Below are 27,728 nucleotides of genomic sequence, written 5' to 3'. Positions count from 1 at the left end.
TAGTTTGAAACAACTTTTTAATTTTTTAAAAATTACAATATAAAATTCAAAGTGATTTGAAGATAATACAAACATGTGAAAATGGTAAATTAAAACACAGTAGCAACGTTGATCCCACCAGTTCCTAAGCAAAAAACATTGTAAATCAGTGCAGAAATGTTAGTGCAGGCCTATGAGGCAAAAGAGCACCCTGCTGAGCACACAGGAACGCTTTGCAAACTGGGCGAAGGCCAAGTTCCTGGTTTTTGTTACATTTCAGTGACTAGAAGGACTAACATAAATATGTAGAGGCAAGCTGATAAGTAAAATGTTCTTGGAGACTATTTTTTTGTACATGTCATCAAGCCTGTGTCCGCAGCTCGAGAAAATGGCAGGGGCAGGTTTTGCTTCACAGCAGGAGTGGGAAACTTGGGGGCCTTGTGGCTCCAACCAGCCTCAGCCCGCAGGGCCAAATAGGGCCGCTGGAAGCCCAGAAAGGTTTGGAGGGCTGCATCTTCTCTACCACTCCTGCTGTGAGGGAAAAGCCTTGCTTTGCACACCCTCCACCGAAGAAAATGCTTTGGCAAAATATACTTCAGTCAGTTGCATATGCATTACAGTATATGATAGTCCCTGGAAATAGCATGGGACAAAGTCCTCTGGACACCCAGTTTTAGTTACCAGTATATACACAAGTTTGTTTGTTTGTTTGTTAGGTCTCTCTGCTCTAACCCCCAGAAACGCAGTAATAATGAGGCTGGTATCTGATACTCCTGAAGTCTCCTCTCCCCATTCCTGAGAAATTACAGTGGTACCTCCTGTCACGTACTTAATCCGTTCCGGAGGTCCATTTGTAACAGGAAACTGCTAATGGCGCCTCCTGCTGCGTGACTTCCACTCGCATCCCAGGGCAAAGTTTGCAACCAGGAGCGTCTACTTCCAGGTTAGCAGAGCTTGGAAGCCAAAGCATTCGTAAGGAGGATGGTACGTAACACGAGGTTCCACTGTACTGGAAAGAAACAAACAGCTTCAAAACCAGACACAAAGAAACAGAGGGCTTCCCAGTGGAAATCAGCAAAGCTCTCATCTCTCATACATGAGCCTTTGCTGTGTTTTGAGAAAGAGAGAGTTAATCTGGTCTTTTCTTTCGGTAATAATGGTAAATGGGCCCCTGGCCATTAGGTCCAGTCATGACCGACTCTGGGGCTGAGGGAGCTGGCGTACAGCTTCCGGTTCATGTGGCCAGCATGACTTTTCTGGCGAACCAGAGCAGCGCACGGAAACGCCGTTTACCGTCCCGCCGGAGTGGTACCTATTTATCTACTTGCACTTTGAGGTGCTTTCGAACTGCTAGGTTGGCAGGAGCAGGGACCGAGCAACGGGAGCTCAGCCCGTCGCGGGGATTCGAACTGCCAACCTTCTGATCGGCAAGTCCTACACTCTGTGGTTTAACCCATAGTGTACTGACTGCTTAAGCCTGCCAGGAAGATCTGGATCCCCTATTCCAGGTGTGCATTGAAAATTCTGAGGACCAAAGAAGGTTGTGTTTTAATGGCACAAGCAGCAACAAGGTCTGATTTAAAATTACGGTATTTTTCGTCCCATAGGACGCACCTAGTTTTTTGGGGGGGAAATAAAGGGAAATTTTTTTCCCTTTATTTCCCCCCCAAAACCAGGTCGGGGAAACCAAACCAGGTCGGGGAACAGCAGCATGGCGGCGCTGCGCCTCCCCGCTGTCCCGAGCTTGGGCTGGGGCTGGGGAGAAGCGCGCTTCTCCCCAGCGCCAGCCTCCAAACCAGGTCGAGGAACAGCGGGATGGCGGCGCTGTGCCTCCCTGCTGTCCCCCAAGCTTGTGGGGCTGGCCGATGTCTGCCCGAAGCACGGGGCGCTCTTCTTCAGCGTGCCCCGCGCTCCGTGCAGCAGGCTGCTATCCGCAGCCTAGGGAAAGTAGGAAAGTATCCGCAGCCCTGAAGCAAAGCACCCTGCGCGCCGGGCAGACACCCGCAGCCTGGGGAGCCCTGCAGGAACTCCCATGGGCTCCCCATGCTTGCTGATAGCTTCCTGAAGCCTGGAGAGCGAGAGGGGTCGGTGCGCACCGACCCCTCTCGCTCTCTAAGCTTCAGCGAAAGCCTGTATTTGCCCCATAGGACGCACACAGATTTCCCCTTCATTTTTGGAGGGGAAAAAGTGCGTCCTATAGGGCAAAAAATACGGTAAACACCAATTCAACTCCCCTCGTTGGCTTTTGTCAGGCAGGGCCAACACCTTTCGGGACACATTTGGAATTTTGAGAAAGTGCCCTGGGCACCAGGCGGAAAGTGGCTGTTGTGGGAGCATGGCATAAGACAAAATGGCTGCCATTTCCAACACAGCAGGAAGAGACACAAGACCACAAAATGTTGTGAGTGTTATCTCTTCCATGAATGGACAAAAAGAGGCACCTGCAACCAGTCACTGCAGCACTTCCTCAGAGAGAGCAGCTCTTTGCAATTCTCTATTCAGAACATAACAGGGAGAGCAGGTCCCCAATCATGGCATTCAATGAAATGTAGGCATCTTGAAGGGGTGGGGATCAGTGCAGGGGTTCATCCGTACTTCTGCTTGTCCTGCTGCTTTCCCCCAGGAAAACCCAACATCAGCTGGTTCTTCTGCAGTGTGATGCTTGCTCTGTCCGATTCAGTGGTAAACAATGGCTTTTCCCAGTGGTGGGGTAGGAGAACTGGGGGGCAATCACATCTGGCAATCAATGCGCCTCTTTGGTTCCAGATAGTACAAGAGTACACGAGCCTAAAAAGCTCTCCTGGGAAGCTTAGTTTGGTCAGAATTAAGTATATATTTAGTTAATGCTAAATACCGTTACAAAAGTTGTGTGCCTGCCCGTCTCCCTGCTGAGCAGTGGCAAGAGCCCATGGGGTTCATGGCACTTGCCCAGGGTCTGTGGTCCTTAGGAGAATTGCGACACGGCATAGACCAGGGGTTGGCAAACTAAGGCCCAAGGGCCAGATCAGGCCAAATTGCCTTCAGGATCCAGCCTGTGGACTGTCCGTGGATTGGTGTGGGAATTCTGCGCCATTCCCCCCCCCCGCACATTTCCATTCCCCCCTCCTCCCTCACACACACCACGGCGGAGCCTCCTCCCTCCCTCCCTCCTGGCTTTTTCCTGCCCTGCCTAGAGGAGGAAAGAAGCTGGGCTGAGCAGCCCCTCTCCGGAGCCAGCCCTTTTGCACCGTTCATCTTCCCTCTGATGCCGCCGCCCTGGTGCTCCTGTGGGCCAGAGAGCGGAGCGGATGAGCTTGTTCTGCCTACCCATGAGAAGCAGCGGCGGCAGCAGCCCCAGGGAAGGTAAGTGCAGCGGCAGGGGAGGAGGACTACTTGCCCCCCTCGCCTCTTCTTCCAGCTCCCTCCCCCCAGTGCCACTTGTCCAGCCCACCACAAGGTCTGAGGGACAGTGGACTATCCCATGGCTAAAAAAATTGCCAACCCCTGGCATAGACCTTCGTATCTTTAAGAAATATGGTTTATTCACCTATTTACACCTCCAGTCTACATGGAGGGAGTCCAGAGCTTACAGCATGATCATTTCAAGAGTGCCTTGTACCTCACAGCAGTGCAGCCATGGAATCCAAGGGATCTCTCCCAGCCAGCCTTCAGCCAACCTGCCCAAGATGGACCTTTCAACCCTCCTTTCTTCCTCCCGGAAAACCTTAGTAAAAAACTCTTTTCCTGCCACCTCAAATACACACATCCCACCACCTGGGTAACATCTGACTCCCCAGGCCAAAGGATTCCCTCCCCATCAACACCTTTTGTCATATTAAGAGATTTGCTCTTCACTAACCCAGCCAGGCTGGTCTGCATAAGCCAGCCCAGGGATACCTCTGCAGCTCGTATTTTCCCCTTCACATCTCAAATAATCAAAATCCTAGCATTTACTAATTTCTAGGGTTTAGGGGGTCCCCTCCCCCAAAAAACTATAATGGTACATTACATCTGGTAAATGAGTCACTATAGCCACTAGAGAGCTGTGAAAATTTGTGTCCCGGGCTTTTTAGACTCATCTACTCATGTATTATCTGAAACCCAAGGGACACATTGGTTGCCAGATGTGAAATATATTGGCATCATTTTCAGCTCTCCTGCCCCACTAGAGGGAAAGCAGCAGCACAAACGAAAAATCGCTTGGACAAGTGGAAAACCTCCTGGACCCCATGCTTTCTAGGCACAGGACAAGGAGAAGTGTGGATGAGCTCAAGGATAGCCCAACCAGCACAAACAGGTCCTGAACAGCCTCTTGTGCATTTCTTAGGAGATATTTCGTGAGACCTTTTGAGGACACCATAGGAAGTACTTAGTGGTAGACACACTGGCATCCCTAAGAGCAACACACAGGAAGGAGAAGTTTAACTCTCCTCAGCTGAGATCCCAATGAGAATCAGGCCCCCCCCCAGCATGGCAATTAGCCTCCGCCAACACAAAAAGCTAGGGATAACAGCAGCACACGGGGTGGGAAGACTAAAACTCCTTTTCCTCTGCAATGTGGTCCTGCGCCTGGTATTTTGTTTTCAAAAACCCAGTTGTGGCTGCTTATTGTGTCATTACAGCCACCTTCCCCTATTCTGGTGACCCCAGGAAGTTCCAATCCTCCCTAACCAGAAGAGGTTTGTGGTCCGAAACATTTGGGGGGCACCAGGTTAGGGGAGGCTGTGTCAAAGTCACATCTCGTTTTGCTCTCAAAAAATAGATTTAGGGAGGCTGAGGCTGACACCTTGCTTGACCTGTGGTTCCCAAAATCTGCTTTATTCTCACCTGTGTCCCGCTTTCATCAGCATCATCTCTCTTTTGGCAGAGGCTACCAGGAGGAGGAGGAGAAGCCAAATGGCTTTTCAGTTCAAGGGTCAACCAGGAAGAAATATGGAGCAAACCCGTTTGCTTATTGCATTTATAGCTCACTCTTTGTCTAAAGAATTCAGGGCTGCAGAATATGTGGTTCTTCCTTCCCCAATCATTTTATCCTCCCAAGAACCCTGCGGGGTAAATTAGGCTGAGAGAGGGTGACTGGCTCAAAGTCATCCAGTGTGAACTTCGTGGCTGGCTGGGGATTTGAACTCATCCATCACTCTAACCACTATACCATGCTGCTCTGCAAGTGCTGACTTTGATTAATTGGAATGAGAAGCACAGAATGGCAGGATTGTTGAAGAGGTGGGGTTTGGGGGGGGTTGCAAAAGGGGGCACTGCCTCGCCCTCTGAATCTGTTCTGTCCCCAAAGCCACAGTGCAGTGTCTCCACAGTCCTCTAGGCCTTCTTCACAAAGCCAGCATATTGACCGTTCTCACTGGGGAAAGCATCCCGGATTTTCCACCTGCAGCAGTTGGGGATCAGAGCCCTTTCTTCCAGGTCCTCCTCCCCAAAGCGCCAGTGAATGTATTGCTTGTAAGCGCAGTGCCGAAACTTCCTGTTGCATGCCTCACCATTCAGGTCCAACAAGGGCTCTTTGTAGAGGAGGACAAACTTCAGCATCAGCCGGGAAAGGACCAGGCGCTCAAATAGATCGGAGGTTGTGATGCAGGCCCCATTTTTCCTTCGGCAACAGAGCTGCTCCCAGTAGCCCTTGGCTGGACGACATTTCCCACAGCTGCACCAGGCAGGACGCTCACAGGAGGAAGAAGACGACGAAGAAGCAGGTCCCCCTTGGCTCTGGAGGGGATGCACCTCTTCAGAGTCCCCAAGAAGAGACACAACTTCATCCGGATGTTGCAGCTGGAGTTTGGCAGCACGCATAAAATCACCAGTATTTCTCTGCAATCAAATCAAATCAAAATTTATTGGTCAATCAAATACAGATTATAGATGTGACGTTAACATATGAGAGTGCTGGAGGTGAATTAGTTAAACAAGTTACCCAATCAGAACCCAGGGGGTGGAGTCAGAGGGACTATAAAACCAGCTCTGGGAGGGGAGAAGGGGTAGTTCGTTGGGAGTTGGGTGGTTGGTTGGAGTGGGAGTGATTTGGGATAGAGTCTGTGGGGAGCTTGAGTTAGTGTAGAGAAATAAGGTCAGTCAGGAACAGTTAGGCGCTAGAAGACGAGTAAATATCTGACAGGTGGTTTAGTGAGTGAGAGCAGGTAGCGGAAGTTATAGGTCTGGATAGGCACCCCATGATTGTAATGGACCGATACCGTTTATGAAACCGCACGTTTGTTAAACTGCAATAAATAAACAGAAGTTTATGTTCCAATTTAACCATGACTAGACTCAGTATTGTCCCAGGTAGAGCCTGGGTGGTGATAGCGAGAAATAAAGTGGTGGCACAGGGATCAATAGACAGTGAAACCTCCGGGGACCCTGTGTGATCGCCACAATAGACCAAAAAAAAAAAAAAAACAACAAAAAAACGTAAGCCAATGGATTTTAGCATGCAAAAAAAGTTATTAAGAAAAGTATAATAAAGCACACGTAATAAAGCATATATAATACATATATGTGTCTGCATATAGCTCAGTAGGCGGAGCATGAGACTCTCAGGGTCGTGAGTTCGAGTCCCACTTTGGGGAAAAGACTCCTGCACTGCTGTACTGGAAAGCTCTTATCGCAAACTTAGCTGTATTGAACATAACAGGCTTAGCCATGCTGGACAGCAGCTCTTTAATTTTGCCAGTGTCACTAAGGGGGGCTCTGAGAATGCGCACACACACATGAACACACATTTAACCTTTCTCCCCAGCGAAGATATTCCAAACCCCTGGTTGTGTTTATTGCACTCTGCCATATCCTTTTTGAGATGGGTCTTGCAGGTCTCCTATAGAGGCACCTGGTGGAGTGCTGTGAGGACAGCAGGCTGGACTAGGTGGGCTTTGGCCTGATCCAGCAGGGCTATCATTATGTTCTTAGGACATCAGACACTGAAAGCTGTAGGATGAAGCCGTTGCCAAAGTTACACACATTCATTTCCTCAGTCCTGCTCCAGTCTCTGATCAAACAGGTGAATCACAGGCAACGGCCCAGTTAGCACGTAATGTTAAGCCAAACCATGGTTAAGCATGAATAAATGAGTGCATGAGTTGTGGTTGCTTCAGTCTTCCCCTGGTCTTGCTGCCAGAGGAGTAAAGTGACCAGAATTTTTTCCTCTTTGTATCTGCACACCTCTTCATTCATGCTTATCCATGGTTTTGCTTAATGTGACATGTGAGCCAGGGCACTGAAGGCTCTACCACAGTGTTTCCCAACCTTGTGCCTCCAGCTGTTTTTGGCCTACAATTCCCATCATCCCTTGCCACTGGTCTTGCTAGTCAGGGATGATGGGAGTTGTAGGCCAAAAACAGCTGGAGGCACAAGGTTGGGAAACACTGCTCTACCATACTGGTTGAGTTGGAACATAACACTAAACCATTGTTTTGGCATATCAGAATGAGCCAGTGAGCCTCAGGTTTGTGCGCCCTGTTTAATGTATCACCCAAATCCTAAACTGTGGTTAACCATAACTGCAGTTAGTTGAAACAGACCAGTTTCATAAACGGTGGTTTGAGGTTGGCTTCTTTCAACTAACCATAGTCAACATTAATGACAGCTTGTCTATGTTCAGACAACAAGGCAAATGGGAATTAATCTAAAATGGAAGTGATTCCAACTTTGAAAGATTAGATAGTATATATAGTAAATGACTAATGTTAAATTAATAAATATAGTAAGAACATGGGAAGATTATTGATTTATTTATTTATTTATTTATTTGAAAAATGGAGCAGTTTTGTGATATGTACTAAGGAATATTCAACCTTATGGATTCTGGAAACAATGGAAAGATTGAGTTAACATACGTGGTGTATATAATTCCTTTGTTTTTCTTGATTGCTCATGTAACCAATATTGTTTGACTATGATGCTTTGTTTTTATGCATTAGTTATATATAGGAATTAAGCACGTGTGTGTGTGTGTGTTTATACACTCACACACACAAAAATGTATTTCTGAACAGCTGTTTAAAACAAAGAATAATCTAAAGTGGGAGGTTTCTGTCTCCCTCTCACAGGCACACTAGAGAAGGAAAGCGTGTACAAGTTAAAGGCTTGCTAAGGCTTGTTTTCCTAATACTAAACTATGGTTTAGCGCAGTCTACCCCAAGCTGGTGCTCTCCAGATGTTTTCAAGTATAGCTTCCATCAGCCCCAACCAGCAAGGGACTGACTGATGGGAGTTGTTGTGTGAAGCATCTGGAGGGCACCAGGTTAGCATAGGCTAGCCCACCCCACCCTCTTCAAGCCTCTGAAAACATTTCACCTGTTCACAAATCTGTATGTAGGCACAGGCAGACAGGTACACACATATAAAAAGGAAGACCCCAACTCACGTGGATAACCTCGCCTTTAACTTTCTGTAGGCTCGTCCTCAAAAATTTGTCAATCATAAAGATGTGTGGCTCATCAACAAAAGTCACATAAAGTAGAGTCTGCCCAACGAAATAAACAAAGACATTTTATCAACCCAAGCGTTTCACTGAATGAACTTGTTATTTCAGATGTATTAACAATAGAAGATGAGGACAGGCAGCAATTTGTTTGAATCTTACACTTACCACTATGGCTTGTTTGGACCTTTCCAAATTATCATTTTACAACTAAGCAGTAAGTGTGCAGCTGTTACTCAGTGTCCTGCTCACACTTAATACTTATCCATAGTTTATTGTTGGATTGGCCATGGTTTGTTTGGCAGTCAAAACCAAAACTATGGTATATTTACTGTCAACAACCACGATCAGAAGTCAGGCTTTGTTGCCAGCTTCTGAACCTTGGTTGGTTTTAACTATGGCTTGGAACTAAACGTGAACCAGCCTCCTTCCTTAACCATGCTTTGTTTGGCCACCTAACTGCAGTCATTTACTTGGCTAGTCAACAACACACAGAAAACTAGATTCTGCGGATTACCTTAACTACGACTGGTTTCAAACAAGCCAACTTCAGTTCTTGGTTTCAGAGAATGGCTATTTTAAACTAACTATAGTTTATGGTAGTTACAGTTCCAAGTCTGGTGGTTAACCAAAAGCAGAAGCAAAACCTCAAAAAACTCCCCCTCCCAGCTGTGTCGGAGGTGAAGAGAGTAGCACAAGGGGAGACTAGGCACACTCATATCTCACTAAACCACAGTTTAGTGTGATGTCCAAATCCAGCATTTCTTTTCTTGCAGTAAGGTGAATTCCCTAGCTATATCCATAAGTGGCTTCAGGATGTTGCAATTAATTGCATTTCTTACCCATCTTGGTCCTGGCACCATCTCACACTTTTTCTTGATGTAATATTCTTTCACTGGGTTGTACTTGAAGCAACGGCATGAATATGAAGTAATGAGAAAATCAACTACAAACTGTGCCTGTGAAGAAGAAGAAAATCCAAGAGAATGCTGATTCAGTTTTCTTAATTGAAGCAAGTTGTGCTGAAATCATCCTCCACCCAAATGACAAGAGATATAAAACAGTCTCTTACCAGGCCAAAATAGGAGAGTGCGGAACCAATATATACCAGGAGCTCAAAGAAATCAAACCGCCCAGCCTTTGGTGTGGAGTCAGGGTTGGAAGACAAGGAAACAGAGAACAAAATAGATTATTGTTGTTTTTTTCTAAAAGACAGTAATTGATTTTCACCCCTTTTCTCTGAGAATGGGGAAGCCTCAGCGTCTGTTTCATAGATTGAGTCAGGCCTGCTTCTAGAAAAAGGATGAGGAGAGAGCACTGAACCAGGGCACAAAACTGCAAAATACAAACAAGCTACACTCTATTTCAAGTTAGAAATTAAACTGGTATAAAATCAAGTAAGGTGAATAAAATAATAAAAAAACAGTGGCATTCAAAGTGTCAAATATGAGCACATGAAACTGCTTCCTCAGGTCCATCTAGCCTACTTCTGCCAATTCTTTTCCTTTTTTAAAATAAATGTTTTTTATATGCAACAATAAAATGGTACACAAACAAACATACACAGAGAAAAATTCAAGATGTGAAGTTCTTGGACATGCTGCATATTCAGAATACAGTGGTGCCTCGCAAGACGAAAAAATCCGTTCCGCGAGTCTCTTCGTCTTACAGTTTTTTCATCTTGCGAAGCAAGCCCATTAGCGGGCTTAGCGGATTAGCGCTATTAGCGGCTTAGCGGGCTTAGCGGATCAGCTGATAAGCGGCTTAGCGGATCAGCTGTTAAGCGGCTTAGCGGCTTGGGAAAAAGGGGGGGAAAGGGAAAAAAACCTGCAGGAACTCGCAAGACATTTTTGTCTTGCGAAGCAAGCCCATAGGAAATTCGTTTTGCGAAGCACCTCCAAAACGGAAAACCCTTTCGTCTAGCGGGTTTTCCGTCTTGCGAGGCATTCGTCTTGCGGGGCACCACTGTACATAAAAGTATCTATGAATTTGGTGTCTGGCTCTTCTGTCCCTTACAGGGAACTGATTCCATCCACATGCCTGCAAGCAGAAAGGAGACAGCCATCGCTGACAACAGAACCATCAGCATCCACACAGCATGAAGCCCATACCTGAAGAGGATGCAATGGTGGAGAATACTCCATGTCAGAATGGTTTATAAAGGTGACAAAAGTTTTGCCAAAGAGCATGTTTTGAGCATGACCTTTTCCCAGAGTAATAATGTTCCACACATTATTGCAGCATACAGCAACCTCAAGATCAGTTTGTGTTTTCCCTTTTTGAGGAACTGACAATTCTGCTGCTGTGGCAAGAAAAATGAGCAGCTCTTCAGATTTTATATCCATGTTAGGAGGACCCTCAATTCCCCCACCCCAAATTTTTAAAATTTAATACATACCAAAGGAAACCCAAATGGTGGATAAACTGCCTCCTAACACAAAGTCCTACTAGCTTTCCTTCCCATGAAAATAGACACAGATGGCAAAAGGTTAAGTCCCCTCCCCACACTGCCACAATGCTGGTCCAGATCAGGCTTCCACTGCCTGCTATTCACATACAAACAGTGCTTTTTTCGGGGGGGGGGGGACGCAGGAGTACCCATACCCCTAAACATTTTGTGAATCTTTGTACTTTTGTCCATTTACTGTACAGTGGACGCTTGGGTTGCGAACGTGATCTGTGCAAGAGGCATGTTCGCAACCCGCGGCGCTGCGTCTGCGCATGCGCGGGTCGCGATTCGGCGCTTCTTCGCAAAGCGCGATATAGTGCTTCTGCGCATGCGTGAGCGCCGAAACCCAGAAGTGACCGTTCCGGTACTTCTGGGTTCGGCATGGTGCGCAACCCAAAAATGTGCAACCTGAAGCGTCTGTAACCCGAGGTATGACTGTATTTATTTTTCCCAATTTGAACTATAAAATGGTGGTTTTCTTGAGTCAAAATGAGAGTACCCCTACACATTTTTTTTTTAGGAAAAAAAGCACTGCATACAAATAATAATTTTAAAATCATGCAATTGCCAGTGATGTCATGCATAATCTGGCCTTCAAATTCCCATTTCTCTGACATGATCGAAAACCAGCAACAGGAAGTCAGGATGAGTTTCCTTTTACCATGCCAAACACGAGGATGTCGAAGCGAATGCCATAGGCTTTGATCAGGGTTCTCTCCTCCTTCCCACCAGCCTGCTTGTAATACTTTGCAAATCTGCAAGGAGCAAACAACACAGTTGGACAAGGTATTGTAAGAGCCGTTTGGATGATGTGAGCATTGGCCTGGACGCCAAAGATCGCTGGAAGATGGCTTCCTTCCTCACACAACACACCTGTGTGGAACCTGCAACCCCCATCACACTCATTATCAGACCCCAGAACCCCAAATCCTTTCTCTGCAAAGAACACAAAGGCCATTGCAATTTGGCTTTCCGTACTCTGTTAGGCAAGTTTTCCGCTCACAGTACAGCACACTCTGGTGAGTCATCGACCCTGCCTTGTACTAGCTGCTTTTCTCCTCACAGCATAAATGAACTTTGAATTTCCGTTGTGGGATCTCCAGTCACTGGCTCAGGCATGTTTTCCTGGGAAGCATCAGAGCTAAGCTTCTGTTGATGCTTCTGGCAAAGTTATTTTGGATTCCCCATGGGAAACTTCCCGTCTCCAAAGTAAGGAGCCCATTCTGATGTGTGGATTTAGAATGTCATGGAAACATGGGGTGCAAATCGTCGTGGGAATATCCTGTGCAAGACCCACAAAATTACCCATTTTGTAAGTAGGATATATAAATTGCCTAAAGACCAACCTTCCCTGACCTGGTAAAACTCCCCTCAAGGTGAGCCATTTTGCCCTAGAGAGCATCAGGCGTGGGAAAGCTGCAATAGACTGTCATATGAGGACACACCTACCACCCACTCCAGCAGCCCTCATTCTCAAGTTATGGATGGGACAAGAGCACACTTCTTTCCAGCTCTCTGGTCCAGTGAAAACTGGCAGTCAGAAGAAAGTTTAAAAGAAAGTTTTAAGCAAAAATCCCTGTAGCTGCTCCTTCTTTGGCCAATGGAACCACACTGGTTTCCCCCTTGCTTCCCTGTTCTTCCTGGGAATCTGGGGTGCATCCTCCCAGCGATCCCCCCCCTCTCAGCCTACAGTGCAGGCCAGGATTGGCTTCACTCTCTAGCACCAAATTGGGAGTAAAAGGGGAAGTGGGGCAGTGTAGCAGCAGTCAGCAAAGGGACTGTCATGAGGCGGGGAGACATCCTGTGTGCTTTATCAGCATGACTGCGGTAGGCGGCAGATGACTTTGGTGTGAAAGGCCTTTGGTTTTTCAGAATTGCCAAATAGTTGAAATCCCCCAATAAGCCCATTTCAAAATGCACATTATAAGAGGGAGGGGAAATCAATGTTTTAAAAATGCATGCAAGTCAAGCAAATTTGCCTTGTTTGGGATAGGTTTCTCTGCTGCTAGTCTTGGGAAAACAAAAAACAATGTAGGAAACTGAAGCCCTATCTTGTTGTGGCATGGGGAGAGCCCATTTCAGCCCCTCTCTGGCATCACCTGTGCTGTTTCAAACCTTTGCAGCCAGGAGACCTAGAAACTAGAAATATGGGGGAGGAGGGTAAACAAGTAAAGTGTTCAAGATGCTAAATTCTGCACCCAGCTGCTGGCTGGGACTGCTGGGATTTATAGTCCAGAACACCTGGAGGGCACCAGGTTGGGGATGGTTGCAACACAGTAAAGTCTTCAAAAGCATGTTTTACCTAAAATTACAAAAAAAATTACCTAAAATTGTTTCCAGGGTACAAGGCTTCATTTGTTTTTTTGTCATCCAGACGCCGGAAACCATATTTGGGTTCGCAGCGGTGAAGCCACTTGTCCAGGTTGCAATCCCAGTTAATTTCGATGCCCACGATGCCACCCTTGGGAGAGAGAGTAAGATGAGTACTTTTAACACGGGGCTGATCATCAACGGGGGTAGACACTGTTGTGCTCCCAAGCTGGTGAAAGTGAGCAGATCAGACCTTGAAATAGAAATAAATATTTGGTCCTTATGCCAATCGGCTTCCCAACTGTCTCTTCACAGACTGAAAGTTTATCAAAAGGAAGGGAGAAATAATTCAGCTTGCCCTTTAAAGTGCATATGAAGAACTTCCTTTCCCTCAAAGGATTCTGGGTACTGTAACTTGATTCTGGGTACTGTAGCTTGTTAAGGATTGTTGGGAGTGGTAACTAAGCGGGTAAACTAGAGTGCCCAGAATTCTTTGCAAGAAAGGATTTGCTTTGAATGTGTTTCAAAGGTATAGTCTGCACACAGCCAAGTGAGCAGGGGCATAATACAGACAAGCCTTCTATAGCCAAAACAGATGGCACAGACCTGAACAGCCACCTCTGAGAAGTTCTCTCCTGATGCTCGGAGAATATCTCCCAGCCGGAAAATTGGACAATGCGGAGCAGTGTTCTTGTTGTATGTGCAGGAAATATTAAAATCCGGTGAAATGTTTCTTCTGCAGAGAATGGGAGGGAAAGTAGTGTTGTTTTAATTTTGCAGGCAACACAAAATGAATTGTTTATGGTAGCTGGGCTGACTTCGCCCAGTGTTTATAAGAAAATTTAAAAAAGCTGGGGGAAATTTCTATCACAACAGTTTTATTATGCTTTTCTTATAGTACCACTGCATCTACAGCACCACAACTCTACTGGAGGCCAAAACTACACAATATGTCATCAGCTTTGTGAATAAACCCACAAAAGTTACTAGCTTGCAAAAAGTTTTACTAGTCTGCTAAGAGGCAGTAGCCTGCATGTCTGTGCTGGCTGCAATTGAAATAATTTCTCCTCATTTGCAGCCTATATGGAGGCACAGGCCACTTGGCAAAAAATGTTTGCAGGCTAGTAATTTTTGTGAATTTCAAAAAGCTGATAACGTATTGGTGCAGTTTAGCCTGGAGTAGGATAGTGGTGGATGTAACTTTTAGAGGCAGTGGCTATGTTCAGACATCGTGGTAAGCCATAATCCATGTGCTACTGCACATTGCCCAACCACTCTCCTGGCACAAGCAGCAAACCATGGCCTTTATCTTAGCATGATGTCCAAGCCGGCATCCATGGTTTGTTTTGCAACCCATGATCTGAAGCCAAGTGTCCTGGCCCCCACTCAAAACCAATTAACAGGTTTCATTGCTTGAAAGTGAAGAAGTGGGTTTTTATTATAGTGGTCTCACAATACAAACACAGTGGCTAATAAAGAGCAGAGCCTGGCAAAAGAGTAACAGCAATATGTTCATTAGCAAGAGTCAAGAACCAGGAGTCTGAAATTTGCAGTAAGAGTTCCACGACAGCCCAGGAGCTGCAAACTTGCTTCAGTGAGTTTCCCTGCCTCCCCACCGTGTTTTCAAACAAAGACAGCAACTGATCAGCTGCTTGAAATGACAACTGTCCCTGTGGGAATGGGGGGGGGGACAATTTCCTTTTTTTTATTGATTCTCTCTCTGAGAAACAACGCTAGACCCATCTTCCCCTCTGAATCCTCTTGCTTTGTCAGACCAAGTTGTGCCCCAGTGCCCTCCTTATCCTTTGCCTGCAGGGAAGGAGCAGCCCCCAGGACTCCCGCCTTGTTGTGTGTCTGACCACAGAGAGGAGAAATCATCAACAGGGCTGTGCGGCATCGTTTTCTCCCCACCCCCACCCCGGCCATCCAAGTCATCCTCCTCAAATGCCTCCTACTCCTGGTCTGAATCAGAAGAAGGAAGGGTGACACCAGGTTTTGTTCTTTGCTTGGCCACTGTGCCTCGCTTGGAGCAAAACAAACCATAAACATTGGTTTGGCGGCAACAGTAAGCTGGGGCAGGCTAGTGGTTTGCTGATTCTACTTGGGCTAGGGAAGGAGCTCAGCAGGAGAACTGGAGCAGTGTGAATGAGCCCACGGCTCCATCACGTAAACCAGGCAAACAAGATGGTGGGCAGGTGGGCCCTAGAGATGGCTCCAGCAAGTCACACAAGCAGAATTTTAAACAGGCACCCCAACATTGCCCCAGAGGCAGTAACAGTAAAAGCAATTTACCGGAAATCAGGGCAGTTGAAACACATGTCTGCACTTACTTCGTATAATTAAATTTCGGGAAGTGAATGTTGTTTTTTATCAGCACAGTGAAGTTTTCAGCACTTCTCAGAATGGCAGGCCTAAAATGAGACCCCAGACAAGGATGAAAGATCTCAAAAAATAAAGTCCCATTTATTAAATATCATATAGTTTAGTAATAGTATTAGCTGGAAAGCTGTGATACATTTGAAGCTGAATGGGGGGGGGGGGGGAGAGACCCAGGATCCGTGGATGGGATTCCTCGCTGTTTCTAAAGGGTATATATGTTTGAGTGACTTTTATCAGTATCAGCAGGAATGAGACAGTGTCATCATCATAATAATTTATTATTTATACCCCGCCCATCTGGCTGGGTTTCCGCACATGCTGAATATAGTAAAGGGGGGGGGCTTGAACCCGAGGGCCGCATTCCCTACTGAGCAATATTCCAGGGGCCGTATGCCAGTGGTGAGCAGAGCAAGAAGCAAAAGTAGGTGAAGCAATGGATGTAAATTTACTCATGTGGTAGGAGAGTTTCTGCACATATTCACACATCTCTCTCATCTAAGCAAGCGAGAGGAATGATCAGAGATAAGAGGCTGCTGGATCAGGCCAACGGCTCACCTGCTCCAGCATCCTGTTCTCACGGTGGCACACCTGTTGCAGGTGCCCATTTGAACCAAGGTCAACCAGGGGGTGACCTAGAGCCCGTGAGGGACGTGGCCTGGGGAGAGGACCAAGGGCCAGGCAGCCCCAGCCTGAGGTCCCTCCTCCTCGCAGTAAAAGGGTGCACAGACTGCTATGAAAAAACCTGTCTTACTCCGGAGCCTTTTTAATTGACTCCACGGGGCACCAAGCTGCAACCTCACATGTTTTGATGGTTGTGTTGTAGTTCACACATTTGCCGGTCTGAATTCCTGTAGAGAGCAGAAATCAGCTTTCATTTATGGAATATAACCTTGTTGCTAGTTGAGGTTTTTAAACTGATTTGCTTTCATAGACACAGATTAGGAGCATTACAGGTAGGGAAAATATTATGGCACAGAATAGCAGAATACAAATCCAGATGTCATAGCAAGCAGCAACGACTTACACAAACTCCACACCAAGGGCAATCTCTGGGACACGTCACAAGCTGTTTTCTGGCCTTCTTTGCCACCCACAGGAACTTTGACACTGCCCATGAAACGCCAGGATTTGAAGCTTATGGTATGTGGTTTGTAAGAAATCTGTCTGTCGTGTGTGTGTGTGTGTTTACAGTGGTACCTCGGGTTACATACGCTTCAGGTTACACACTCCACTAACCCAGAAACAGTGCTTCAGGTTAAGAACTTTGCTTCAGGATGAGAACAGAAATCGGGCTCCAACGGCGCGGCAGCAGCAGGAGGCCCCATTAACTAAAGTGGTGCTTCAGGTTAAGAACAGTTTCAGGTTAAGTACGGACCTCCAGAATGAATTAAGTACTTAACCCGAGGTACCACTGTACAATCCTGTTGTAGGCAAAACTGAATCCAAAGTAGGTTACAATTGACAGGCAGGTGGCCATCAAATATCGTCAGTAAAGTAGCCTTCACAAATCTCCCATTTTTCATAGGGGCTGATGGAACATATGGAAGGCTGATATAAAATATGTTAAAGGCAAGTGGATGTCTAATGAATTCTTTTTAAAAATGCATGTGAAGTTACATAACTCCCAGTTTCCAGATCTTTTGACTATAAATCTGTGAGGTAAAGAAATGGCAGTCTTACCTCATTGTCAGGGACAGTGAGGAACCCCAGTTTAAAATCCCTGCCCTAAAGGCAGCTCCTTTGAATGTGATTTACACACTGAATGTATGGCAAAGAACTTGCACAACCTCACACTTAATCCTAAGCCCTGTCTTGAACAAATCCCATTTATGGGCCTTTAATCTGCTTTTTGGCGCATCACACAGCGTGGCTGTACCAATAAAATGTGGTAGCCCCGTATAATTAACCAATTAGCCTTTCTTAATCAAGGGACGCGGGTGGCGCAGTAGGTAAAAGCCTCAGCGCCTAGGGCTTGCCGATCGAAAGGTTGGTGGTTCGAATCCCCGCGGCGGGGTGCGCTCCCACTACTCGGTCCTAGCGCCTGCCAACCTAGCAGTTCGAAAGCACCTTCAGGTGCAAGTAGATAAATAGGGACCGCTTACCAGCGGGAAGGTAAACGGCGTTCCGTGTGCTGCGCTGGCTCGCCAGATGCAGCTTGTCACGCTGGCCACGTGACCCGGAAGTGTCTCTGGACAGCGCTGGCCCCCGGCCTCTTAAGTGAGATGGGCGCACAACCCCAGAGTCTGTCAAGACTGGCCCGTACGGGCAGGGTTACCTTTACCTTTACCTAAATCAAGTGACAAGTAAACTGAACATTTTATCATAAGGTATGCAGCCACAGTCACCTCAAGTTTAAGTTGCTGTTGCAGTAAAGTTTCATTATTGTTGGCTGTAAAATTTGTTGAACTTTGTAAATTAAACTTTGAAAATGAAAATTTAAAAAGCAACCAGCTTTTCTTTTACTTTTTTCTGCAGCATATTACAAACATTAAACCCACGTACCATTAATCTGAGGGTCCATACGACCTTTCATACAGCTCTTGTCGGTAGAGCAAACAGCTTTGGCAAGGGGAAACTGAGCAAAAGGAAAGGGGGAAAGTAAACATACAATACGTATTTTAATTTTTAGCATTGCATATTCATTTCAGACCACACCAACAGAAGCCAGAGCCCTGGCTGTGAACACACTGTATGTTTAAAAACAGATAGCTTCCTCCAAAGAATCCTGGGAACTGTAGTTTATCCCTCACAAGGCTACAATTCCAAGCACCCTTGACAAACTACAGTTCCCAGGCTTGGTTGTATGCTGTCCTACTTTGGTCCGTCTCACTCTCAGCAAGGCCATTTTTCTTTTTATTTGTATTATTCAAAGTGTTGGTGCTGACCTTTAAAGCCCCAAATGGCCTCGGTCCAGTACACCTGAAGGAGCATCTCCACCCCCATTGTTCTGCCCAGATGCTGAGGTCCAGCGCCAAGGGCCTTCTGGTGGTTCCCTCACTGCAAGAAGCCATGTTACAGGGAATCAGGCAGAGGGCCTTCTTGGTAGTGGCGCCTGCCCTGTGGAATGCCCTCCCACCAGATGTCAAGGAGATAAACAACGACCAGACTTTTAGAAGACATCTGAAGGCAGCCCTGTTTAGGGAAGCTTTTAACGATTAATAGACTATTGTATTTTAATATTCTGTTGGAAGCCGCCCAGAGTGGCAGGGGAAATCCAGCCAGATGGGCAGGGTAATAATAATAATAATAATAATGATTATTATTATTATTATTATTATTATTATTATTATTATTATTATTTCTATACTGTCCTTCATCTGAGGATCACAAGGCAGTTTACAATGTAAAAACACAAAAATACGCAACACAGTAAACAAACAAAAACAATACCCCCAGTTTAAAAGGCTCTAGATTTTTTAATTAGCCAAAGGCCTGGGAGAAGAGGAATATTTTTGCCGGGCACCTCAAGATATGTAATAACAACACCAGGCCAGCCTCCCTGTAGAAAGCATTTCTTTCCTTTGTCTACCACTTGAGGTGTATATTTTTACAACACACCTTATTTTCCTGATAGTAGGTTGTTTTATATATTTTTTGTAACGTACCCTGGGACCTTTGGGTGAAGGAGGAAAACAATAATATTAATAACAACAGAAATAATGCCATCATTAAAGAAGAGCAGGACTTGAGGATTGGGGACCAATAGCTGTGGGGTAAAAAGCTATACCAAAGCACTAGGTTCCATTAAGCCCTCCTCAACATCACTTGAAACTGCGTACAGTGGTACCTCGGGTTACATACGCTTCAGGTTACAGACTCCGCTAACCCAGAAACAGTGCTTCAGGTTAAGAACTTTGCTTCAGGATGAGAACAGAAATCGTGCTCCGGGGGTGTGGTGGCAGCAGGAGGCCCCATTAGCTAAAGTGGTGCTTCAGGTTAAGAATAGTTTCAGGTTAAGAACGGACCTCCAGAACGAATTAAGTACTTAACCCGAGGTACCACTTTATTTCTGTCTTCCTGGTCATAAGGACTAGGAAAGTCATTTCATTTTCCTAAAATGAAATCTGAGGTCCTTGGTCTGCTGAAACCTGCTACACCAGTTACCAGATTTCATGCTTGAACAGAAAACTTACGAAACGTGCAGAACAAAAGATTCAAGCTTAAACAGAGAATGCAAAGAACAAATTCTGGACTAGTTGTTGCAGGTTTTTTGTTTCTCTGAAATCTAACAAGGTTGTGATGGGAAAGATGAATCAGCACCTGATGAAGTAGGATCACCATAGCAATGAGACACTAATTAAAAAGCCTTCCGTTACAGAATATGGCTTATTTCCCTCTCCACACAGATAATAACATCACTCACAAAATTGAGTTACCTCAGGGCAAAGTCCCTGGACTTGGTTCTCTGTCTTGATGATATTGGTTAGCACAAAGAATGAATTTATTCCCTGCATACACAAAAAAGGAAGCAAAAGAGAAAGAACAAAGGGGGGTTAACTATTAACTGATCAAAGGGGGTTAAAAGCAGATCTCTTCAAAAGATTGTTCCATGGGGATCAAAAGCCACAAACCCCAAAGCCACATAGTTTAAAGAAGGCAATACATTTATTAGGGACCAAGCAAAATATCATAAACCATCAGGATCAAGAGCTATGGAGTTATCCTCTTTTTTCTAGATGAACGTTCAACAAAGTAAAACAGAATTGGGGATGGGAGAAGACTGTTTGACAGTGGAAGATGTCTGCCTCAGAACATGGAAGCGTTTTTTTTCACTGAAGGTATTCAAGCACAGGCTGAACTGCCATCTGTCTAAGGAAACACAGACTGCTGCCTTATGCTGAATGGCAGCGGCTCTCCAAGGTTTCAAATGGGCGTCACTCTATGCCCTACATGAAGATGTGGGAGACTGACCTACAGTCTTTCCCCTATACCAGGTGTGGTGAAACTTTGCTCTCCCCCCCCCCCCCCCCATGTTGCTGAAGGGCCATAGCTCAGTGATCCTTTGGAGAACGGCTGTAGCTTAGTGACAGAGCTCCTGCTTTGCGTTCAGAAAGGTTCCAGGTTCAATTCCCAGCATCTCCAGGCAGGGTTCGTAATGCACACTCAAGGTGTGCCCAACCTCTGCTTTATATCCCAAAGCCAAAAAGCAATCACTCAGGTCACTGAAAGCAGGTTGCTCCCTGGTCAAGGAGTTGAGACATACCTGGATAGGGAGAGTGTACTCCACAGTGTCCCAGATCCTTGCTTCAGTCTGAGAAACCCCTTTCACTTTTGTGTGCACTGAGCTGATGACGGAGTCCTTCTTCTGATAGCGTCTGTCAGCAATAAGGACAACACTGAAGAGACACAATGGAAAGGGTTTGAGGTGGTGTCCCTGCGCCCCCCCCCCCAATGCTACAGCACTGCCCTGTATTATGCAAACCCAGAGCAAAGATACTGCCCACAGAGGGTTAGAAATAAATTGTGCCATTTTGATGACCAGGTGCACTAAAGAGATGGGCAAGTGGAAGGACGAGTCAATTTTTCAGTTCCTGTACCACTATGACTATTCACCTGCCAATGAATGCTTCAAAGTTACAGGAGTTCTGTCCATCATTTTTTAAAAATGGTAGTTTTAGAACATAATGTGCATTTTTGTGTGTGTGTGTGATGTGTCTTTTAAAAAACCCTTACCTGCGACACACACACAGCAGGCATGGCAGATCTGTGGGCCTCCAGATGTTGGACTCCAACTCTCATCACCTCAGGTCATTGGCCTCAGTCCCGTCTGGGACTGATGGGATTTGCAGTCCATCAACATCTGGAGGGCCACAGCTTCACCATTTGTTATTCTTGCCATAAAGCAACACAGACCCACCACTCTATTTACTACATTGAGAGTGTCCCTTTAAGAGTAGCTGTTTGTACATCATGGCATTCATCAGATGCGTGGGTGGGAAAGAAGGTCACACACCAAACTTACAAAGCTGTGCTTGTCTGAAAGAAGGCTCTTCTCTTAGGACTCAGAATGCCAAAAGTTATACGCTCAGAAACAAATCTACATTAATATGTGCAGATCAGTTTAATGCAGTACTTTTCAATGCAAGCAGGAAAAAATTCCCAGCTCTTTATTTCCAAGGCTGTGTGATCCTAACCTCAGTTACTACAGTTCTGTTTCACTGATTAAAATGTTTTAGAGGTCACTATGTAAGACTATATACCAGCTGTTGTTGCAAATGCAAAGCTTTCTACTTCAGTGATAAATAAGCAATAAAGTCCTTCCCCTTAAGTTCTCTTGCCGTAAAAATAAAATCCTAATAGCACAGGTTTAGAAGACCAGTTTAGTAGGTTTTTTTCTGTTGTCCTACACGTTACTTATGAGTTCCACTGATTTCAGTGTGACTTACTCTTGCAGCAGTTGTGCACTCTCAGCTGCAATCCTATGCACGCTTAATAGGGAGCAGATCCCAGTGAACTCAGTGGAACTTTACTTCTGCATAAGCATGCATTGGATCAGGCTGTGCAGAGTTCAGCAAGCTGGCAAAGTTAAATCCGATGTGTCTACTTGTACACTTATGCTGCTTTAATTGTCATGATTTCCCCCAGCAATTTCCAGCACCCTTAACAAACTGCAGTCCCCAGGATTCATCGGGGGAAGGCCATGGATGGAAGGTGTGGATATGACCTAAAGTCCGAGATAGAGCTTTAAGATCAGACAGTCCCTGTCTGAATCTGTGGCCCCATCTGCACTATACATTTAAAGCAAGTGTCATAGTAATTTAAGCAGCCATAGCTCCCCCCACCCAAAGAACACTGGGAAGTGTAGCTTGTCAAGGGCACTGACCAACTCACAGACCTACAATTCTCTGAGTACCCAGGGAAGAGTAAACCACTCTGGGAACTGTAGCCCTGTGAGGGGAACTCTTAGCACCCTTGATAAACTACAGTTCCCATGATTTGGGGGAGGGGGGACCATGCCTGCTTAAAGTAATATGATAGTGGAAGGGGCCTCAATATTGGCAAATTGTTCTCTCTCAGCCCAGTTTAGTCCATTCATCCAGTGTCTGCGATAAGAGGAAAGTAGTAGTAATAACAATAAGAGTTGGGACAGTAGGGGTTCAACGAGACCAACACCCTGCTCAGTGCAAGTTCTGCTGTGCAGGGTGCAACAAAAGCATCTCTGACAAATGTCCATTCACCCTTCTCCTGTCCTTTGCCATCAAGTGAAGGGGAGACCACAGGCAGTCTTATTCCGCTGTTGGCTGGACTTCACCTTCAAAAACACCTCCTTTTTAGCTGAAATCTTATTCCCTAAAAATTTCCACAAATTACTTTTTCTTTCCTTTTGGAGCAACAGAGAGCAAAAATGCTCCATGTTCCACATGGCAGTCCTTCAGACCTTTGAATAGTGCTATCATGTCTCTCCTTCATCTTCTCTTTAAGCTAAACATACTTAGGTCTTTCAACTGTTCATTGTACTATGGGGATTTGCGGAACCCCCAAACCTCCTTTGGGCATGCTCCAATTGTCCTTCCTAAAACGTGGCACCCAGGACTGGAGCTTGATCAGTGCAGAACAGAGCAGAGCCATTACTTCCCATGATCCAGACATAAAACATCTGTTAACATAGCCTAAGATTGCATTAGCAGCCTATCTTATAAGGTTGTTGTTCTGAAGATTACATTATTACATGTGAGCTGCTTTGAACACTTTAAAGCCCTGTATAAATAATGTGGTATCTTGTTGACATCCATCTGTCAATGGAGACAATGGAGGAGAGACAATGGAGTGCGCCTCCAGGGGGAAGAGTTAAACCACTGTGCTAGCAGCACCAAAGTGACCTTCCCAGGGCGCAAGCCTGCACAATGTGTATGGAGGTCCTGGGCTGCCCAGATGACAAGATCCACCTCTTAGCCTTGTTCATGTAGTCCAAAGGAAAGCAGAGCAATACATCTGACACCAGCTTGGATGCAGGACTTGCCGGAAGGAGGTGTACAAGGCTCAGTTAAAGAAAAAATAAAGCTTGACACTCTGGATTTGTGTAGCATTTACTCCTGAGCCTTTTCATCCCCCGAAGATGTCCCAAAAGGCAGCAGAGGCCTAGGAGTTTCCTTCTCCTAGATGGGCTCCTTCCCAGGTGGACAAGCCCCATCTGCCCCTCACTTCCCTCTACAGCATGTGCAGAAACGGCACATGTACAGTGGTGCCTCGCAAGACGAAATTAATTCGTTCCGCAAGTTTTTTCTTCTTGCGAGTTTTTCGTCTTGCGATGCACGGTTTCCCATAGGAATGCATTGAAAATCAATTAATGCGTTCCTATGGAAACCGACTTCAGACCAGGTCCGGGGACAATCTGTCCCCCGACCTCTTCTGAAGGCTGGGGGGGGGCGAAAGTCTTTGCTCCCCCCCCCGGCAGCATTTTAAAATCGCCCCGGACAGCGGAGGACTTCTCCGCTGTCCGGGGCGATTTAAAAGCCCCTGGGAAGGCAGGCAGGGGGGACAAAGACTTTTGCCCCCCGCCAGCCTTCAGAAGAGGTCCTGGACCTCTTCTGAAGGCGGGCGGGGGGCGAAAGTCTTTGCTCCCCCCCCCCGCCTGCCTTCAAAAGCTGTCGGGGAGAGCGGAGCGTTCTCCGCTCTCCCGGGAAGGCAGGCAGGCGGGAGCAAAGTCTTTCGCCCCCTGCCTGCCTTTAGAAGAGGTCCAGGACCTCTTCTGAAGGCGGGCGAGGGGCGAAAGACTTTGCTCCCCCGGGACGGCAGCGTTTTAAAATCGCCCCGGACAGCGGAGAAGTCCCCCGCTGTCCCGGGGTTTTTTAAAAACCTCTCCGCCCCCCTGCCAGGCTTCGGAGCAGCCTTCCGAAGCCTGGCGGCGGGAGGAGGTCCGAGGACAGTGGGGAAGACGCGCTTCCCCGCTGTCCCGGAGATTTCCCTATGGGCTGTCGTCTTGCGAAGCAAGCCCATAGGGAAATTCGTTTTGCGAAGCGCCTCCAAAACGGAAAACCCTTTCGTCTAGCGGGTTTTCCGTCTTGCGAGGCGTTCGTCTTGCGGGGTACCACTGTATCTGCTCCATCCGCCAGAGCCTGTCTTTGCATGCAGGCGAAGTCCCTCATTCACCAAGGGTTTGAGACCCATTGGCTACCCTCACCTGGTTTAGCCAGCCAATCAAAGCTGTTCCCTGTACGAGGTCCCGGGTTTTTGAACCAAAATAGCCATTGTAAAGGAGAATGGTCAGTCCTCACCACAAATTTCCTACCATACAGATAATGAAAACGCCCTATGAACTTTACAACTGCCAGGAGTTCTTTCCTAGTAGTGCAGAAGTTTATCTCTACGGTATTCAGGCTCTTACTGAAATAAGCTATGCTTACTTGCTGAAATTGACTATGCAAAAGCCTTTGACTGTGTCGACCACAGCAAACTATGACAAGTTCTTAAAGAAATGGGAGTGCCTGATCACCTCATCTGTCTCCTGAGAAATCTCTATGTGGGTCAAGAAGCTACAGTTAGAACTGGATATGGAACAACTGATTGGTTCAATATTGGGAATGGAGTACGACAAGGCTGTATATTGTCTCCCTGTTTATTTAACTTATATGCAGAATTCATCATGCGAAAGGCTGGGCTGGATGAATCCCAAGCTGGAATTAAGATTGCCAGAAGACATATCAACAACCTCAGATGTGCAGATGACACAACCTTGATGGCAGAAAGTGAGGAGGAATTAAAGAACCTTTTATTGAGGGTGAAAGAGGAGAGTGCAAAATATGGTCTGAAGCTCAACATCAAAAAAACGAAGATCATGGCCACTGGTCCCATCACCTCCTGGCAAATAGAAGGGGAAGAAATGGAGGCAGTGAGAGATGTTACTTTCTTGGGCTCCATGATCACTGCAGATGGTGACAGCAGCCACGAAATTAAGAGATGCCTGCTTCTTGGGAGGAAAGCAATGACAAGCCTAGACAGCATCTTAAAAAGTAGAGGCATCACCTTGCCAACAAAGGTCCGTATAGTAAAAGCTATGGTTTTCCCAGTAGTGATGTATGGAAGTGAGAGCTGGACCATAAAGAAGGCTGATCGCCGAAGAATTGATGCTTTTGAATTCTGGTGCTGGAGGAGACTCTTGAGAGTCCCATGGACTGCAAGAAGATCAAACCTATCCATTCTGAAGGAAATCAACCCTGAGGGCTCACTGGAAGGACAGATCGTGAAGCTGAGGCTCCAATACTTTGGCTACCTCATGAGAAGAGAAGACTCCCTGGAAAAGACCCTGATGTTGGGAAAGATGGAGGGCACAAGGAGAAGGGGACGACAGAGGACGAGATGGTTGGATAGTGTCTTCGAAGCTACCAGCATGAGTCTGACCAAACTGCGGGAGGCAGTGGAAGACAGGGGTGCCTGGCGTGCTCTGGTCCAGGGGGTCACGAAGAAGAAGAAGAAGAAGAAGAAGAGTTTGGATTTGATATCCCGCCTTTCACTCCCCTTCAGGAGTCTCAAAGCGGCTAACAATCTCCTTTCCCTTCCTCCCCCACAACAAACACTCTGTGAGGTGAGTGGGGCTGAGAGACTTCAAAGAAGTGTGACTGGCCCAAGGTCACCCAGCAGCTGCATGTGGAGGAGCGGAGACGCGAACCCGGTTCACCAGATTACGTGACTACCGCTCTTAACCACTACACCACACTGGCTCTCTAGTCGGACACGACTGAATGACTAAACAACAACTGAAATAAGCAACAGGCTTCTCTTGTCCTGCACATTCCTGTGACAGTTCAGCCCTCATATCATAAGCACCGGCATCTGTATCTAAAACGAATAGTGACCACCTTTGCCTGTTGACAGCTACAAGGAGTCACAGGTGAGATTTGAGTGCAGGGTGGGGAATGTGGTATCACTGACAATTAATATTGATTAAATTTATACATTTAACATGCTTTTGTTAAAGCAGTATCTTATGAACTGTCACTAACATTTTTACCAGCTTTACTAACTTTCAGACAATAGATGGAACTACTTAAACAACTCTTGGATATAGTTTTAACTGATCCAAGTAGACAGAGCAATTTGCACAATTCAACCCCAGCCTTCCTTATCAACAGCTAGAGGTGTAAATCCCATGGATTTCACTGGAGAGCTCTTTCCAAGGCTTCCAACTTTCCCTGTTTGTTTTCCCTGCTGCCGTATCTGAACTTTTCCTGTTCCACTTACCAGACATACATGAAGACGACAGAATGGATGGCCCACTTGAGGCTCCCGTAGTAGACACTCTGAATGCGCACAACCTTGTTAGTTTCATATTCACACACATTCTTCAAGCTGCAGCACCCGGCCATGGCGGAGGAACAAAAAAAGCCTCTTACAAACTGCACCCTCTCACAGACAGCACTGCCGCTGGTGTTTCTGGCCACCCACACACTCACAAAGCAAAACCACTCCACTTAAAGGCACAGTAAGAAAGCCATGCAGGGAAGGAGCAAGTTAAGATAAATCAAAATAGTCACATGAGCTATAACTCAGCTGCTGCGCAATCACCTCCAGACTGTTATTTTGTGGGAGGGATTCAAGTGTAGGTTTGCACAATTAAAATAGATTAAAAGGCTCTGTGGCCTTGTGGCAACCAATGCACTTAACACAAACACTTTTTTGCAGTTAGGAAATTAATGGGGAAACACATTGAAAAGTGGGGGACGAACACATTATTAACAGATGAATAAACACCCCACAAGCAAATCAGGTAAACATCATTGTATAACTTCACCAAAAACAAATCAAAATGAATGCAGATTAGAAGACTTCTGCAACTTCTGGAGTGTTGGCAGATCTGTTTATAGCCACACACAGCTTTTCTCCTCCTCACCCTTCCTTCCTTCCTCCGGTCAAGCTATTTAAAACAATAGCAGCAGCATTTTTCTCATTTCCGTATTCAAACCGTTCTGAACTTGAGCTAGAGCAGGGTAATTCAACTTTCCATACCAAGTGGGCTGCAAGAGCACTTTGATATAACCGCATACTGCCTTGTTGGGGGGTGGAGGCCCAAACTGGACGACCCCCACCTCCTCGCGCTACCTTCCCAAAGCCAACTAAGCAAGGCACTGGGCTTTAGGAAGGAGGCACAAGGCTCTGGCAGGACCTTGAGCGGCAATAATTACACACTAAGGCAAGAAATTCCTGCCAACCTAGCAGTTCGAAAGCACATCAAGTGCAAGTAGATAAATAGGTACTGTTCCAGCGGGAAGG

At 46.3% G+C, this 27,728-nt stretch overlaps 1 protein-coding gene across 1 annotated transcript; it reads right to left on the bottom strand.

The window, feature by feature from the left end:
- P2RX7 (purinergic receptor P2X 7) lies at positions 1-27,653 on the bottom strand. The gene is made up of 13 exons (XM_028709142.2): positions 26,700-27,653; positions 20,725-20,857; positions 19,898-19,969; positions 18,024-18,096; positions 16,273-16,369; positions 15,473-15,553; positions 13,749-13,878; positions 13,157-13,293; positions 11,494-11,587; positions 9,456-9,521; positions 9,226-9,342; positions 8,327-8,425; positions 1-5,778 (listed from the first exon to the last, which is right to left on the bottom strand). The coding sequence occupies exons 1-13, from the start codon at positions 26,822-26,824 to the stop codon at positions 5,275-5,277; spliced, it is 1,728 nt and encodes a 575-aa protein (XP_028564975.2). The 5' UTR covers positions 26,825-27,653; the 3' UTR covers positions 1-5,274.
- Between the last annotated feature and the right edge of the window lie 75 nt (positions 27,654-27,728).

The sequence above is a fragment of the Podarcis muralis genome, chromosome 16 (assembly GCF_964188315.1).
Source record: "Podarcis muralis chromosome 16, rPodMur119.hap1.1, whole genome shotgun sequence".
In the NCBI taxonomy this organism is placed as follows: domain Eukaryota; kingdom Metazoa; phylum Chordata; class Lepidosauria; order Squamata; family Lacertidae; genus Podarcis; species Podarcis muralis.
Note: the sequence above shows the minus strand (reverse complement) of the source record. Positions and strands in the feature narration are given on the sequence as shown.